This window comes from Poecilia formosa, unplaced genomic scaffold, assembly GCF_000485575.1.
Source record: "Poecilia formosa unplaced genomic scaffold, Poecilia_formosa-5.1.2 Scaffold235, whole genome shotgun sequence".
In the NCBI taxonomy this organism is placed as follows: Eukaryota; Metazoa; Chordata; class Actinopteri; order Cyprinodontiformes; family Poeciliidae; genus Poecilia; species Poecilia formosa.
Genome location: NW_006800174.1, coordinates 726,039 through 744,847, shown reverse-complemented (window position 1 = coordinate 744,847; position 18,809 = coordinate 726,039). Strand labels below are relative to the sequence as shown.

Below are 18,809 nucleotides of genomic sequence, written 5' to 3'. Positions count from 1 at the left end.
GTTACTTTTTTTTTATTGGAGCATGGAATAGCTTAAAAACCAGAGGAATATCTTGGATCTTGGAATAAGTAACACATAAAAATATTTAGTTTTATAATCTGCACTTTGTTTTTTAATCTATTTATATTAAGCATTCACATATAAATTACCAAACTATTTGATAATATATCGAATGATATTTCTGGCAAAATAAAAAAAAATTAACAATGTGCATTTTAAAAAAATATATATGTAAACATTAGTCATCAAGCAAGTACTGAAAGACTGAGAAACATGACTAGACATGTTTTGATAAAAACTGAAATTTTGCATTACATTGTAAAAATGTCATATTTTGTAAAAAGAAAATTAAAGTACTTATTACTCCTAGCAGGTACATCGTTTTGAAGGAGAAATTTGCCTGTTTTACCTTAGTGACCTTTAGTATGACTTTTATTGTGACGTCCTCCAACCGGATGCAGTTGTCAGTTCTTGCTAGCCTCCAGCAGCAGTACAAAAAAATTGTTCGGATTCGGTAAACTAGCGGTGCTTTTTTTATGAAAATGTCCTCCCCAGAAGCAGAAAAACAGAGCAAACAATGCGTTGTAAAGCGGCGCCATTAAAACCCGCAGATAATGGGCGGTGGTGAGCTCAAGCCCGGATGTTAGAGCGGCTCTGTGACGGGCTGAAGCAGATGGGATCCATGGTGAATTTGGGTAAAAGGCGGAAGACTGCGTATCAACAGGGCTAAACAGAGATGCTACACAGCTACAACCGCTAGTCAGCTAACTGTTTGTTCCAACATGCAGGTAAGCGAAACCGACAGGGCAGGTAAACTTATGCAGCTGACAGGTGGGTGTTAGTGGTGGCTATTACCCACTGCCACTCATGTGAACTGGGCTCATTGTCACAGTCAGGGGGGATAGCTAACGTTAGCAAGGAGGATGTTGTCGTTCCTCTGGGTGTTTCAGGCAGAAAGCTAGCTGTGGAGACACGGGACATTAGAGCTGAGTGTGTCGGTTACTATGACTGCATGGTCGTTACTAAATGCAATACATTTAGTCAAAGGTGGGCAGCGTACCCTACAACTCTACTCAAGTAAGAGTGGCACTACTCCAACATATTTGTACTTCAGCAAAAGTTAAACGTGACCATCAAAGAAATTACTTGAGAGTTAAAAAAGTACTTCACAGAAGAGTTATTCTTTTATGATAAGAACACCTAATATAATAAGAAAAGTGATGTGATCAGAAAACGATAATTACGTGCAAATTTTGGTATTTATATGACAAAAATAGTACATTTAATTACAAAACAAAATCAAATATTTGTAATGTTTTGGTTAATGAAGCAAATACGTACAGTAGGAAATGTACGTATTTGCTTACCCTGTTCTTACCCATATTAGAACAGGGTAAGGTATTTTCAGCGACTGTATTGTTTACAGTTTATTTTTGATTTAAAAAGTCCCAAGAGGCTCAGCAGATAGTAAATAACATTAGAAGGTAACACTTTATTTGAAGCGGTCTGCATACGACTGACATGACACTGTCGTAAACATGTTATAACATCTGTCATGAACATGAATAAGTCTTCATGAACGTTTATGACTATTGTCATGATGTGTCACTTGGTAAATAATTACACTTTTAATGCAAAGTTGCATTAAAAGTGCATTAACAATGTCAACTTAGCATTAATTGATAAATAATGACATTTTTATGCAATGTTGCACTGAAACTTACATTAAAAGTCCATTAAAGGAGTCAACTTTGCATTAAAAGTATTATTTACCAAATGGCACTTCATGACAATAGTCAAACATTCATGAAGACTCTTTCATGTTCATGACAGCGGTTGTGTCATGTTTATGACACTGTCATGTCATTATCATGTCAGTGAGACCTCCTGTTTGCTCACACAGCTTGTGAGCAAACAAGAGGTCTCACTTTAGCATAAACTGTAGGCATGTTTCTGTGTCTCATGCAATTTTGGTTGAAACATGTTTGTTCTTCATTCAGCAAGCTTACTCCCAGTGGGTAGAGTAACTAGAAATTTTAGTCAAGTATGAGTAGTGATGTATCATAATGTTTCCCAAAAAGTTACTCAAGTAAATGTAATTAGTTTCTGCCCAGTTTAATTAATTAGTTTAAGGAAGTACATAATTGCTAACTATTAGCTTCATACTTTAACACCAAACTGTGTGCTGTCAGACCACTTTAAGACAGTCATTATGTTTTCAAAAATCATATTGTGTTTATATTAATGTGATGAATTACTACTGCAACAGACAGAAATTCAGTCAAAAATATTCAACATTTACCTGCCAATTAAATCATTTCACCTAATCTGCATATCAAAACTGGCCCAGTTTATTTTATGTTTTCTGATTTCATCCATTTATTATACAATAATGACATAGACTGTCATTGTTATAACAGTCTATGTAATGTTACAGTCCCGAAGGACTACTGATGTTTTAAATATTTCAAGTGTTACACATTTACACTCTGCATATTGGATAGACTCTAATTCCCCTTAATTCTCACATTAGATGTTTATTTTTAGTGGCTGAGAAACTAACGCAGAGGGAGGCTGGTGGAAATATTGTGTAATGGTGAAGAAGAAAACAGTCATCAATCATGATCAATGTTGTCCTCGTCTCATTGCAGTTGGATATTTTCCCGATTCTTTCAGCCCTATTACACAACACAACCTCAACTTTCCAGGACTTTAAAAAAGTATATAGTATATGTGCGTCAGTAGTCTGGTTCTATAACGTATGAATGGAAAAGCAGCCAGCATCCAAAGAGAAACTAGAGATGTACTCATCTTAAATTTGTGGCCAGTTTTGTAAAGTTTTAATCTGCTAATAGTACCAATTTTATCTGAATATCATTACTCAGTGAGAACTAGATATTTGAAACTGTCTTTTAGCATAATCTAATACCAATTAGTGCAACTAGCTAACATTACTTAAAAACCATTTTAGTGTGTTCTCCAGAGAATGTAGAGCTTCACTGTAATACTAAAATTTCTAAAAGTCTTTCAACATTTCCAAATCCAGTACTCTATTTCATTCTCAACCTTCCTGTTATCTACTGAAAGACTTACATCTGGTAGAACCACAAAGAAGGTTTAAAAATAGGAGTGCACCGATTTATCGGTGCAGATTTCCTTAATTTTGGGAAATAAATGATCGACTGATTTTTACATGTGAAGCCAGTCTTATCCACCGATGTTATCAAACTTGGCAAAGGTCTAAAAATCAACCACTGTGCTTTTTTCTCCCGTGAGAGTTTGACTGACGAACTGGCTGACCAAGTCATGTCTGCATACTTAGAGTTAACAATAGTCACCCCATTGTTCCCAGTCCAGCAACTTTCTTGATATATTGAGCAACATTTCAGACAAAAAAAATGGTATCGACCAAAATCGGAATCTGTACGTTAGGCTTTTTAAAAGATCGGTAATCAGCGATCAGCCAGAAAACTGCAATCGGTGCACCCCTATTTAGAAACTACAATTTTCTTTTAATATTGTCCATAAATCCTTCATTTATTTTTAAACTTGTCATTTTGCTTCAAATAGCTAAGTCTTTGTAACTCAGTAACAACTTACACACCGAAGAGTTTTCTTGTTAGCCCAACATGGCGTGTGTTTTGATCTCAGTTCGGATGAAGAATTTGATTTTTTTAGTTTTCAATCAGAAGTGACTGATCACCAATAATAAAACCTGAAACTGTTTAGTGTACAGTACAAAATTATTCCTGTTATCGTGACAACAGTAGAGCTGCTAAATGTCAGAAAACCCTGTAAACTGCACTGCTATTTACAGATTTAAAATGACTTCGGATTGCAACATTGCAACATAATGTGCTTTCTTTTCCCACAGGAGTCAAAAATAACTGATAAATTTCAACTGCCAGCATCCTTACATATGGAACCCTAACAGAACAGCTCACACCATCTTCTGTACTCTGCTAAGCTGACCACAACCAAGGATGGCGAGCAGGAGAAAATCAACCATTCCCTGCATGGTTCCTCCTCAGGAAGCCATAGACTCAGATCAGGAGGTGGAGGACGTTATGGACATCACAGACCCTGAGGATAGCAACGAAGTGGCTGCAGTTTATTCCGAGGTTCCTGCTCTGTCGGAGGATCAAGCTGAGGACGCTGATGTCGGGCAGGATGTCGGGTCAGACCCGTACTTGGAATTGAACACGGCTGAAGGGGGATACGAGTGCAAATACTGCAGCTTCCAGACTTCAGAGCTGAACCTGTTCACCATGCATGTGGACACGGAGCACCCCGATGTCATCATTAATGCCTCCTACGTGTGTGTGGAGTGTGACTACCACACCAAAAGGTAAAATGATCACTCTGGGTGTTTGTGCCAGTATTGGACACTAGTTTCAGGCCTCGTACATTTTTAGACATTGTGCTTCTTCATAAATATGAAGTCTTATTGGGCTGTAGTCAACAGTTTTCTCATGTCGAGTGCCTTGCAAGAGTATCCACAAATTTCTATGAGAAGATTTTATGTGGTAGATAAACACAAAGTCACATAACAATGATGTATGTTTTTTTTTTTTTAATTACAACTAAACGTCTGAAAAGTTTGGATTGCATTTGCTATAATTATGCATTCAATATGATGCAGAGTTTAAAAGTCTGAAACCGTTTGGAATTTGCTTGTATCATCTTCCAGGTCTCTCTTAGGATGAAAAAAAGCAAATTGAACAGGGAAAAATGCTTTTTTTTCCAGACCCCCCTTCTTTTCGTATATGACAAAGTCTAAGTCAGGGGTCACCAACTCCAGTCCTCAAGGGCTACCATCCTGCAACTTTTAGATTCACCTCTGCTCCAAAATATCCGAATTCCCTCACCAGCATTCATTCCTCTCTGCAATAGGCTGGAAACGAGCAGCTTATTTGATCCAGGTGTGTTTGAGCAGAGACGCATCTAAAAGTTAGATGCGTCTCGTACCTCGATGGTAGCCCTCGAGGACTGGAGTTGGTGACCCCTGGTCTGACTCTAAGTGAATAAATGCTGTTTTTCCACCTAGTATGTCTTTAGACATAGAATGTTAAGATGGACTTGTGGTTTTTAAACTGAATCTTAAATTTCACCCAAGGATTAAAACTGCTATTTTTTTTATTTTTATTTTTAGGAATTAGCAATATAGTTATAAAACTTTGAGTAATTGTAGGATACTCCCTTCTTTACTTGTCAGCTCCAAAAGTTAGAGGTTTTGAAATGATCTCGGTCAGTAAAAATGCCACAAAACCAGATCAGAAGCAAATTTTACATGGCTTGTTTATTTGTGGAACATTCACACAACAAAATCCTACTAATAAGGTTAATAATGTGTATTCACATAGGCAGGTTATAAAACATACAAAAACAGCTGGAAATTCTGGAAATGTTTGACATTTGAAAGAGAAAAAATATGCACGGAGAAAATACTTTGGAATTACAACACCAAGTCTTGTAAAGTTTGTCTCCATCAGCTGCGCATATCCAGAGACAGACAATTTGTCCTTCAAAAACCAAGTCTTTCCAGAGTTACTCAATCTGATTTGTGTGTACTTTGACTGTACCATTTATAACACATAAGGGTAAATGGTTGAATTTATTTAGAGGTACCGGACTAAAGATTGCTTAAGTCAAACGCACACCACACTTTTCTGATTTTTATTTGGAACTTTAGAAACTTTTTTTTTTTTTTTTTTTTTTTTTCCTGCATCTTTATGCACTAATTACTGGTGCTCTATCACATAACATCCTAGTAAAAAATATAAAAAAAAGGGTATTAATACTTTTTCAAGGTACTGAATGTCTTTGGGAAGTGGTGTCTTTGCCATAGTTTCAAGGCAATTATAAATATACAAAACTGGACTGAAGTTGGATGTTATGTTCCTGTTATGTATCAATGCTCCTCTGTGTTTAGCTACGACACACTTCAGGCCCACAATGCTCGACTGCACCCAGGCGAGGACAACTTCACGCGGACGATGGTGAAGCGAAACAACGAGACTATCTTCCAGCAGACTGTCAACGATCTCACCTTCGACGGCAGCTTTGTCAAAGTGGAGGAGGACGAGGCGGAAGAAATGTCCCGCAAAGCCATCCCTCTCAGCAAAACTCCCATCATGAGAATCAAAAGCAGACTGGAGCCTAAAAAGTTCGCCACGGCTCATAAGCTGGCCGTTGACGACGTCATAAAAGTAGAGAGCGACGACGAATACGACGACAGCCAGGAGCCGCCCACTCTGTCCCCAGCTCCGACTTCTGCTGCGTCCGCCCCGCGTCTCATCCCCGTCTCCACGCCGGTGCAGGTCCAGACCATCCCCCAGAGCATCATGGTTAACAGCCCCAACATGCTGCAGATTAAAGGGGGCTCTGCAGGAGGCAGTTCTGTTCTGCCCCCGGGGACTTTGGCCCAGGTTCTGTCCGCCCTGCAGAACCAGCAGAGCACCCAGACCCAGCTCCTGATCCCCATCAGCAGCATCCCCACCTACAACACCGCCATGGACAACAACGTCCTGCTGGTCAGCGCTTACAACAGGTAAATCCTCCTCATGCTTACTTCATTTTTTTCACTAAATGCTGTTTTCCCAAAATTAAGAGTTCTGGATTTTGACATGACACTAGCTGCGTTTCCATTACAAATGTGTGCAAAACATTGTAAATATTCTGCTGACGTCAAAAAAAAGCAGAATTTTGCAATAGTAATGATTCAATTAAATAAGATGCAATTAAAATCACTCATAAGTTTGTTCACACAGTAAGTCGTTAAAAAATATGCCGTGCCATAATCGTCCTACTACTTCCCGTCGTCTTCTTCTAAAAGTGAAAATGTAAAAACACCTGGTTGTTGGTGTGACTCGTGTGATGTGAAAAAATGTGTTTCCACTGCAGTTTTGCGAAACACACCAGTTTCAATATGGCTGAAAAACTACCTCATTGTTACACAAAAGCTTTATTGAAAAAAGAAAAGCACAATTTTTTTGTCATTGTCGTGTTTCCATTTAGCATATTTATTTTCTCAATTCCAGGTTGTATAATCGTACGGCCAATGGACAAGCAGCTACTGTGTCACATTGGTCAAAAATAGAAACCCATGAAAAAAAATATCTGTTATAAACAGTGCATGGGTTAGTGGTTTACTTTCTGTTCTTAAAAAAAATTAAATTCAGAGTTTCAAACTGAGTCGTCATGCAATATTCTTTCAAACTGATAAATTTTGCTTTTCACAAACTTTCCTGCTTCAGTTACTGTCTGATGTTTGTTTTATCATAAGTATTTCATAAGATGTCAAAGCTTTTATTAAGTGCTTTAAGCCTAGATCACTGTCCACTTGTTTGATCCTGGCATATTGATAAATGTTTTCTTCATCAATGCTTTCAGGTTGTTGCATTTTATCTGCTTTCTCACTGTTTGATGATTGACCAGAGATTCATTGTAGTGTCCTGGAAAACATCTGTTCTGTTCTGGGATCTACCTGGTTATGACTCAGGTTGTTGATATTGGGAAAACATGAAATTGTAGTGTTATTGTTAAATATTCTGGTGATAATATTGACCAGGTTTATCCTGCATTCTTGTCTCTACTGACTGTCTTTTCCATCATCACAGTTTTTCCCCCCTGAGTATTAGAGAGTTATCATCAGTTGTGGAGAAAAGAGACAGTAAAAATCTCTCCAAGTACTTAAATGTATTGTAGGAAAGCAAAGTTTCATCTATAGAAGTTTTAGCATCTATAAAATAATGAATTCAGGCTGATTTTTCAGCACATATTGTAAAGACATTTGTGATTTGATATATTGTGCAGCTTTAGTTACTTTTCCTTTTGACTTCCTTCGCCCTGGAAAATGTTCTGCTCCTTACCCATTTTCCCCTGGTTGCTGTTGGGGACATTTTGATCCCATTTTTTCTACGGCAGTGTTTTTATGGAAAAGTGTGAGTGAGTCCACTCCCTTAGACAAGAGGCAACCTCACATGTGAATGGTCTTGGGTTGCTTCACTGTTGGCCTGACACAAAACTCATGGGAGCATCACCTTCTGTTCTCCTGGCATGTTTATAGCAGCCTGAGGCCTGCTTCACTAACTTTCATTGACATTTAGTAATTGCATTTAATCTAACAATTTTTATAGCACCATAGATTCCATGAGACCTGCCACAATAAAATTTTAACTGTAAAGTTTGTGAAAATCTTAATTACTGTCAGTTTTAAAACTTTTTTTCTCCACAACTGTAATAAACTTCTTATACAACCTCCATTGTTCCTGCGTTATTGGAAAGTGAACCTGTTGTATGAAAATAAACTACATCTAGTGTTATTAAAGGATTAAATGTTTTCATCTCATCTTTTTGTCAATAGTAATAGAAATTCAGTGTGGCAAAAGGAAAACACTGTCAATTCTTTTCTATATCTTCCCAAATACATGAGAAAAATTGTTATATTTTTTTTTTTATTACTTTGTTTATATCACAGGTTTCCATATCCTTCGGTGTCAGAGATCATCGGCTTGTCGGCACAGACAAAGTTCAGCGAGGAGCAGATCAAAGTCTGGTTTTCTGCCCAAAGGCTCAAACATGGAGTCAGCTGGACACCAGAGGAGGTCAGTGCTAATGCACCGGAAATCCGCATTTCCTGCTGCAGTTTTACATGTTACTGTGTTGCTAATATGACAACACAAACAAACTGCTTTAATTTTAAAATGATCTATAGCGCTGTCAAAAACGTAGTTCAACATTATGGCCTGATGATGTAGAGGCAAGTGTGGATTTTATTGTAAGTGCAAAGGAAACAGAATGTGTTTGATTAACTCTCAGCACTTTGGAGCAAGCTGCCTGGCAGACCCGGAGGAGTTTTTCAAAGTAATTTCTGTTGATTTGCTGGAAAGCAGTGATGATTTTATTGATTACATGACCTCATTTATGCGGTGCTTGCGTTTTATTGCTTTTTATCTCATCTCCTTCCAGTTGCTGTAATTTGTTGTGGCTGTTGGGTAATTTAGAGCTACGACAGATTATTTGTATAGTTTGCTGTGGGAATTTTGGCTGTTTGGATTTAGTGTGTGTCAAAATAGTTCTCTGTGTTTAAAAGTGAGAAAGTACATTAACCTTGTTTAATTTAGTTTAGCGGGAAAGATACTTCTTAATGCACCTTTTTGTTTTCATCTCTACAATGCTTTATTGAAATATTTGGAAAGACATCAGTTTATTCCAAATATTTTATTATCACCGGTTCTCAGACTCTCAGTACTGACACCACCCTGGTCAAAGTGTTCAATGACATCTGCGTAAATACAGACTGTGGAAGAACCACATTGCTGGTTCTGTTGGACCTCAGTGCAGCATTCCTGCCGTCCTGCATTTCATTAATGTGGCGTTTACGTAAGAGTGCCGGGAAGAAAGCCACAAGATGTCTTGTTTGCAGAGGGCCACAAGCCTAGTAGGGGATTCGGCCAATATCTGTTGAAAGCTGCAAAAAGACTCGACCCTGGGGTCAAAATTTAACTTCCAACAACAATGATAATACAGTCAAAGCTACAATGGAGGAGATCAACGCATGGTCATGTGGTGGAGTGGCCCAGGCAAAGTTCAAACCCAGACTTAAAGCTGATGTTTAGATATCCTCTGTCCAATCTGATGTGGAGCTGCTGTAGTTTAAATGCAGCAGATCAGTCCTGCGAACCAAGCAGCCTCTCTCTCTTTGCAGACTTTTTCCCTATTATTCCATTCGCCTCTTGTACAGCTGAAACAAATAATCAGATGCATCACGATGAATCAATTATTGAAATAATCATAAAATAATTGATAACTAAAGTCCACAGACTCCAAAATATACCAATAGTGGAAAAACAAGATATTGAGATAATTAAGCCAAAATTGTACAAAAAATGTACACTTTGCTTGTAAAACTGTAAAAAATTATAATCGCCAATTCAGTTATACACTATATTGATGTTAAGTCAAATGGTAAGGGGTGAGCTTTTCACATGCTGTTGATAGCAGTTTTAATTTGTAGCTTTGTCCAGAATAAACATAACAAACCATCATTCTCCTACTTCTACCCGTCTTTTTCACCAGTAGTAACATCTGGCATTGATCATGTGACTCGTATGATGCGTTAATAGTGTTTCCGATGCTGTTTTGCGAAATACATCTATGTCAATATGACAGAAAAATCACATCATTCTATCTCAAAATCTTTTTTAGAGTTTTTTTTAAGTTGTGTTTTCTTCAAGAGAAAAACCACAACTTGCACTCACCACTCCAGACTGTCCTGGTGAGGAAGAACTCTTAGTTTCCTGGTCTGCAAAGCTGGTAGAAATACTAAAGGGACTTCTAAAAAGTTAAAGGAATTGAAGGGCTGGTATTGATTTTGAAAGGCATTTTGTGTCAAGAGGTGAAATTGTTTAAATCTAGCAACCACTTGTGTATCTCAGTCTGCTAACGGATCAACTTCACTCTTAGTAAATTTGGCATGATGGAAAGCAAGAAAAAGCTTCTGTTGCCTGGAGGCCTGAGTGGCTAAAAACAATATCCATGAAATAAAAGAATCTTTTTATATCCCCTCTTCTCTGCAGGTGGAGGAGGCAAGGAGAAAGAAGTTTAACGGCACAGTTCAGACCGTTCCCCAGACCATCACCGTCATCCCCGCCAACATCGGCACAGCTACAAACGGACTGCAGTCCATCTTTCAGACCTGTCAGATTGTTGGACAGCCAGGTCTTGTCCTCACTCAGGTGGCTGGCAGCGGGAGTACTGTCCCCGTAGCGTCTCCCATCACTTTGACTGTCGCCGGGATGCCTGGAAACCAGCCCAAAGCAGCCGAAGCTTCAGCCCCTGAATCCAACGCAGAGGTTTCAGCTTCGTCTGCCAGCACGTCTCTCAGTTTGGATGCAACAGCTACCAAACCGAAGAAGTCCAAAGAACAGCTGGCAGAGCTGAAGGCAAGCTACAGCAGGAGGCAGTTTGCCACGGAGGAGGAGATTTCGAGGCTCATGGAGGTCACCAAACTCTCCAAAAGGGCAATAAAGAAGTGGTTCAGTGACACACGTTACAACCAGAGGAACTCAAGGGATCACCACAGCTTGCTGCTGAGTGAAACTTCATCCAGCAGGGCAGCATTCTCAGGAGCAGGCAGAGCAGGGAGGAGCAGCAGCTTTACTGAAAACATCAGCGGCGACACACTGTCAGACTTCACCACCGCCGCAATCAGCACACCCACAACCACCACCGCGACTCCCACCACCATCGTTATAGACTCTAGTGATGATGCCAGTGACTCTTCGCCCACCAATGCCAACGCTCCCGGTTCTTCCGGGTCAACCGGCGAACCCCGCGTCAAATTCCGCCACGCCTTTCCCGACTTTACGCCACAGAGGTTCAAGGAAAAAACTACAGAGCAGCTGCACATCCTGGAGGCCAGCTTCCAGAAATCAGACATGCCTTCAGACGAGGAGCTGAGCCGGCTGCGTGCGGAAACCAAGCTGACGAGACGGGAGGTGGACGCCTGGTTCACGGAACGACGGAAAACACCTTTAGCGGCGCTGTTAAAAGACAGCGATACTGAGATCGAGGAAAAGGTGAAATCCATGACGCCTGTAGGATCTCAGGAGGCACAGACCACCGGCCATGTTGGGAGGAAAATCCTGAAGAAGACCCCAGCGCAGCTCCATATTTTGAAGAAAGCCTTTGTTCACTCACAGTGGCCAACTTCTGAGGAGTACGATCAGATGGCGACGAAGACTGGCCTGCCGCGGACCTACATCGTCAACTGGTTTGGAGACACGCGCTACGCCTGCAAAAACAGCAACCTGAAGTGGTACTACCTGTACCAGAGTGGCAAGGTGCACAAACTGTCCTAATTGCATGCAACTAGGATACCAGCTTTACAATATTGGCAGTTTGTTCAGGCACCTGAAGTCTTATTTGCTGTTTTGTGGCGTTAAGGTGGACGAGGCATTGAATGGTGCAGGAAAAGGCCAGAAAAAGTCCAGGAAGCGGTTTCGTGGTTGGTCCAGGAGGACACGCCGGCCGTACCCCTGCAAGCGTTCTCCACAAGGTGGCGTAGGAGTCATCAAGGTCTGTGCATAAACTTTGGATTAAGTCAACCTTCTATTATGATGATCACATTTTGTAGCACAAAATGATAGCAGCTCTGATTTTATTATAATGTGTAAATTTAAGATTTTACGTGGAGATTAATTGTACTGTCACTGGAGACAGTACAATCCATCTGGAGTTACAGATGGATAAACATCTCCATCTGTAACTTCTCTCTTTGTGCTTCTTCTCCAGGTGAAGTCTGGAAAGGAGTTTCTTAAGGATTACTACCTCAAGCACAGAGCTCTGAACGAAAGAGACCTGGATGATCTGGTGACAAAATCCAAAATGAGCTACGAGCAGGTGAGAGACTGGTTCTCCGAAACCACCAGGAAGGTGGAGGAGGGAAAGGAGCCGTTCAGCGACGAGGAGGCGGAGGAGGATGGCGAGGAGGAGGAAGAAGAGGACGAGGCGGCGACAGCTGAGTGTAGAGACAGTGAAGGAGAAATGGAGGCAAAAGAACAAGGAGAGGTGGCATCAAATGATGAGTGCATAAGGGAAGAAAAGGAGGAGGACCTCAATCAGGAAGAGGAAGAGGAGGAGCAGGAGGAGGATGACGCTGTTGAGGAGGAATCTGAAAGTGTCAGCCATTCACAGCCTCAGACTGAGGAGCAGACATGAGCCAGCAGGTGGGCTTGTTTCTTTTTTGGTTCTTGTGCTTTGCAGAAACACCAACCTGTAAAAGCAGGTTGGGTTATTTTTAGACATTTACTCACACCCACTCATTATCGGCGCTCAGAATGATTTGTTTGGACAGGTTTTTCCCCCCAGGATGGAGTGATTATACAACTCCTGTCATTTTAAAAAATAAGAATTGGGTGCACACATGAGAGAAAAGACTGTAAAGTCTAGATTAAGTTTAATAGTTTGAAGTTTGTGCTGAGTCATTCTTACAACAGAGTTCTGCCTCATTTGTTGACAGAAACTGTCTGCAAAATATTTCTTCTTGGAGGTTAGGGAGTTTTACTGTTCTGTTTGTTGTGTCACCATAATGTGATTTACATCAGTCATTGTGCAGTTTGATCTTAAACTGTACAATGCTTCTAAATATAAAAGTATTGGCAAGTTTTTGTAAGCTTACAATATATTTTCAGTCCTTCTTGAACCACACTTACAAGTCAGGCAATCAAGCTAGACCACAAGTGCTGGCAAGAAGAGTGGTTCAATTTCATCATCCAGAATGCCGGACGTTTAGTAATTGGAAGTTTTAAGAGAATGACAGTGCATGAATTCTTTTTCAATAATTTTTGCATTTGAGAAAATTTAAACTTCAAAGCTTAGTTATTTGTTATAGAAGTAATTAATGTTTAAATCATAATTAAAAGATTAAAATGAATGACGTTCATGCCCATAACTGCAGGTACATTTCTGACCAGAAGTGCGTCACATTTATTATTCCATGCCGCTTACTTTAGATATACAATGACAGAAACGATAAAGGTGTAGCTCTTAAACTTTATAACCTGTTGTAGAAACTTCACAGTTTACATTATTGTACATTTCTAAAGTTATTGTTCATATTCCTTCTCCAGATTCAGCATTGCTGCCCCCACTTTGGAGCCAACACACAAGATGACGCATATTAGTGTTTCTCAGCTGGCGAGTCAGGACCTGCAGACGGCCGCAGAAAGCTCAGGCGGATCATGCCACGTCAAACAATGCGACATGATTGAGGTTTGTGCCTTGAAATTAAGTTGGGGTAATAATGCAGCTGAAAATCACTGAATCGGAGGCGATGCAGGACACAGCCTGTGTGGATTTAGTTTCTTCTGGGTGATGGACAGTGAGGACCAAGTGGATGCACAAAGCAAAGCCTTTCACCAAACAATATGTACGCAAGTTCCTTTGCTGCCCTCTTATAAGGAATGAGACTTTATTTTGGACCTTTAGGTCCTTTTTTCTTATAAAAGAAACTTTGTATAAAGAAAGAAAAATCATTCAAAACATTTCTACTAATGTGAGACCTTGCATGGTTTGTCTCTTTTTGTGAATCATGGAAGAACATTTTTCTCAAGGAAACTTTCTCTGCTCAAATCCATCAGACACTTTCTTTGCCTCACAGAAAAAACGGTTTTTAAAACTTGAGCTTTCTGTGAATTAAAAATGCAATTTAGTGCCATTGAGTTAAGTTTTTTTTTTGTTTGTTTTTTTTTAATTAAGAAAAATTACCACTGGAATGATTTTCAATATCAGTGTTTTTAACCGTTTTGTATTTTTTCCCCAAATCATTTTATAGTCACAAAACAATATTTGTAATAACTGGATCAATTATACTGTTTTAAAAATGATACAGGTTGAGATTGGGGTCCACTCAGTTTCAGTTAAATCAGATTTCTGTGGAACAAATAGAGGAGGCGTGGCGTAATCCCAGCAGAGCCAAGTGTTTAAAGGAAAAATCATGCACCAAAAATGTGTTCAGCATTAGAAATGCAGTAAATTCTCAACTCTGAAAACCCAACAGCTATAAAAACAGACTGATTAAGAATTTAAACAACATTGCAATGTGTTGCTCATAAAGGGATAATGGTGAATTTTATTGGGTTTACTTCACAGGTTATGATCAGTAAATAACACTTGGATGAAAAGCAGTTTTCCAGTCAACGTTTTGTCAGATTGAGTATGAGGCATAGTGAAATTCTGCCACTCTGAAACAACACCAATTACAAAAATGTCTTAGGAGCAACGATGTGGACGGGATTCAGTAAGATAGAAATACTTGGTAGAACTTTACTTATTTTGATGCTTCATGGAGAGGAACAAAGATCTGAGCACTACTACAACTGTTGTGGGTAATAATGTTTGGGTCTGGTGACAGTATGTGCTTGTGGTTACAAGTGTTGCTGAATTGTCTTTGTAGACTGGAGTCACATCACCGAGTCAAATTAAGAAAATTACACTTAACTTGACACAAATTAATTTTAGTAAGGTGTGACTTTAAATACACTATAACTTTTTTGTGTAAATAATTATATCATATAAACTATTCCGAAACTACAAATTAAGCAAGATGAGGGACAAAAGTATGACATGGTACTACGAAGTTGAATAGGATAAATTTTAATACGTATTAAATAAAGTGCCATCACTGTTATTGCAAACACTAAAAGTTGTGAAAATGCATTTTTTAATAAAGTACATACAGTCACATGCAGTCATTGTTACTGTGCAGTTACATGACCTAGCTGGTTAAATGTGTTAAAGATTCTAAATTAAATGTTTTTGGGATTTGATTCAAGACTGAAAAGTTTTGAAACAATGACTTTTTGGAACTTTAAAACCAGTGTTGCATTAGACGCATGTTAACATAAAAATTGCATTTAAAAAACAACCATTGTAGGCCAACTTTGTGGAACAGTGACCTTCCTTTTTTCCCTTTGGAAACTTGCTTTCAAGGGATCTTAAATAAAGAAAATAGCTTCGTCCTGATTTGCAGTATTTTAGTTTTGTTTAAAGTATATTTAACAAGTTACTACAATATTTAACATGGAGATTCTACTTTTGTCTTGGCTCTACTCTGACAAGCTGTTGGCTGGAAATCAAATCTGTTTCATTAAACAAGGATCAGTTAGAAAATTAACAACTAATTGGACATAATTTCTCAACAGAACCCCTCTAAAGTGAACCATTCCTTGATTCACATTCAAGGACAAAGTGCCTAATTTGACAACCTTCAGTTTATAAACTTATTCGTGAATTCAGAAACTGTAATTTAATTTTATTTACTGACAAAAATCTGTACTGGCTTTTATGAATTCTGCCTACGTTTTCTAGCCAATTTTCTTATAGAAACCTATGAATTATTGGAAAAACCAGGAGAAATTTTTTTTAAATATTTGTAAAACATGTTGATCGTTTCTTGAAGAAAATTATGCTAAAAGCATTAAAAAAATAAATCAGTTAGAATCCTGATGTAATATATTGACTGCCTCAACGGTTTTGTAGCATCCTTAAATGAACCGAAATAATCATGTTTTGAATAAAAAAAAATTGTTTGATTTCTGTTTCGCATTCAGAATACAGTACAGTTTGCTCTTCAGGAAACAAGCAACATTACCTCAGTCAGTTAAGCTACAAACTCAGTAAGATTGTGACATTTAGAAACATTCACACAACGGTTTTTCTTTAACTTGATACTGTATGCATGATAATGAGTTCATAGTAATGATGTCTTTCAGAAGGCGTTTCTTTGCCACCAAAGTAAGTGAATAACTTTAGAAAACAAAACAATGGACAGTTTAGTGTCTTTGTCAACTCAGATACGGGTGAACTAGTAAACTAAACTTTCAGGTTGTGTCAAATAAATGACAGAATATTTTAGGCATAATAAATAATAATCTCTTGGCTCCGTTTTTACCTTTTTAAGACTTTAAGAAATATAAAGAAAAAAGATCTTATGTTGCTTTTCTCTGCTTTCTTCTTGTTTTTACGGAACCATGTCAGGGTATGCACACAAAGAAAATCAGTTCTGGTGGACTCTGTTTGGTTTGTAATCATTTCATCTGCAACATGGATCCTCATGTGAGCGCTGTAATTTGGCAAACTTACGCATTTTCTGCTATTTTGCAATTGCTTTAGTAGCCAACAGTTTTTAGTAGTTAATTTATTTATTATATCTGAACTTTCATGAATACCTTTTTCTTGTCTGCGAGAAAATAAAAAGTGAAAACCTGATTGAATTTGTTTGGGTTTCATTTTCTGAGCTTCAAACCAGTTTTGAATGAATGTCAGTGAGTGGTTTTATGTTCCTCCATGTTTGCTTTCCACCGTGTTTAAAAAAATTGGCTACATGTTGAGATGAGATCTTTAGCCTGATTTTTTTTACTTTTTGTTTTTTTTTGTTACTCCTATTTGTTATTTGACCATTTATTTGTCTCTGCTGGTTAATTGGTTTTAAAAATATGAATTAGTCCCTCCCTACCATTGCAGAAGGAAAATCCATAAAACACAAAACATGTTTCTCATCACTTTTTTTTTCTTTTTATCATCTTGTTGTTTAATTGTGGTGCCAACAAAGCTTTTTATATGCAAATGATCATTTTAGGGGAGCCTCACAGCCGATTTGGGCATACAGATAGAGCTGCTAATCAGGCTTATTTCTGTCCTTACAAATTCACAATGATTGCAATTTATAAAAGAACAATATGTCCTCACAGCTTTATAAATCTCATTGAAAGAAAAAAGGAAGCATAGTTTTAACTTTTCAAGCATTTTTTTGCATTTGGCTATTTTTTTGTTTTCTTAAACAAAAAAATCTTTAAGGAGGATCTTTAAGGAATTCCTCTAAATTAGTTAAATCATGATGTAAAACAAAAAGGTGTTACAAAATAAATACATTTTCATCATGAGAATGCGTAAGAGAAAAATCAGTGTATTTTATCACCTGGTGGTTACTTGGCAACCATAAAATGAAAGCCACAATTAAGACATAAAGCCATGATTTAGACATACATTTCTAAAGACAACTTTTTCTTTTTTCTGTTTTGGTAGAGCAGGCGCATCATATAGCGAGGACATGCTCGGCTCGGTGCAGCTGACCAGAATCGGATGCCCTGTTGTTGTTTTTCCTGTTAATTACTATTGAATGAAGACTACCAGTGCCTCCAAACCTTAAAAAATATCCTACAATACACGGATTCAGCCAAAAAATTATATTAATTTACAAAATCTTTCAAATAACTTTGTGAAATTCTTTAAATTGTCACCCTATAAATGAATGTTAAACCCTTACTGACTACATTTGTTAATCTAAAAATATTAGTGGTTTTCATGCCAAACACAGGTGAAGTTCATTTTAATATGGCATAGACAATAAATTAAAGCTTAAATATTTAGTATCCCATCTAAACACATATAATTAGGAGTAACTAAACACTAGATGGCAGCAAAGTGCTTCCAAAATAATTCTTGGTGCTGTAAGTGAAGAAAAACCATCAACCACCCAGAATGGGACACATCCATCACTTAGCTGTCTTAAGACCAGGAGCAGCTTGGAGTGAATACTTCACAATAATAGAAATGTTTTAAAAGATCAAAGTCAAATTTAAGTGTTTTTAGTCTAAAATTTCTCAAAACCCACCCAGGGTGTGAACCACTGGAAAGACTAGTTTTCAATGATATACCAAGTAAAAAGTAAATCTATAACACCAGATACAGATGTGCTGTTACAGCATCACAAAACATCTGAAAAGTTTAGAAACACTAAAGTAAATGTTGGGGGAGGAGGGGTTGCTCTGTGGTGATGTGTATTTTGTGGTACATTACCTGAAAGTTTAACCAGAGCAGCTCAAATTGGGGCGAGTTTGGAGCCGACGGGTCACCTGTCTCTCCTTAAATGATGAGTCCAGACAGAGGCTTCAGTATCTGTCTTGATCTGAAAGCAGAATTGAAGGTACCATTTAAAATCTGGTTAATATAATCTCAGAGTACAGAAGAAGATTCAGATTTAACTGCTTAATTCAGTCTGAAATACTTTAACGCTGCTTAGTAAAATGTGTGCTAAGGAATTCAGAGAATTGTTATAAATTCTGATTCTATAGCAATTCTTCAGCAGTCGTAAATTTTAGGTGTTCTTACACAAAAGGAACTGAAATTTTGCCAAAATAATACCATCCACTAATCCTTTTACTTTCACTCTCCCTTTTGATGTAGATTAACAGCAGCTCTTTAGCTCGCTGCTTTCCTCACCAAGACGGAGAAGAGCCTGGTGC

The 18,809-nt window shown here is 38.2% G+C and overlaps 1 protein-coding gene across 1 annotated transcript; it reads left to right on the top strand.

The window, feature by feature from the left end:
* The first annotated feature begins 444 nt into the window (after positions 1 to 444).
* On the top strand, positions 445 to 16,773 carry LOC103149738 (zinc fingers and homeoboxes protein 1-like). Its single transcript, XM_007569046.2, has 8 exons — positions 445 to 788; positions 3,875 to 4,348; positions 5,933 to 6,550; positions 8,480 to 8,606; positions 10,581 to 11,846; positions 11,950 to 12,081; positions 12,298 to 12,731; positions 13,635 to 16,773. Exons 2-7 carry the CDS (start codon positions 3,984 to 3,986, stop codon positions 12,721 to 12,723), a joined length of 2,934 nt encoding a protein of 977 aa, XP_007569108.1. The 5' UTR covers positions 445 to 788; positions 3,875 to 3,983; the 3' UTR covers positions 12,724 to 12,731; positions 13,635 to 16,773.
* Positions 16,774 to 18,809: the final 2,036 nt, after the last annotated feature.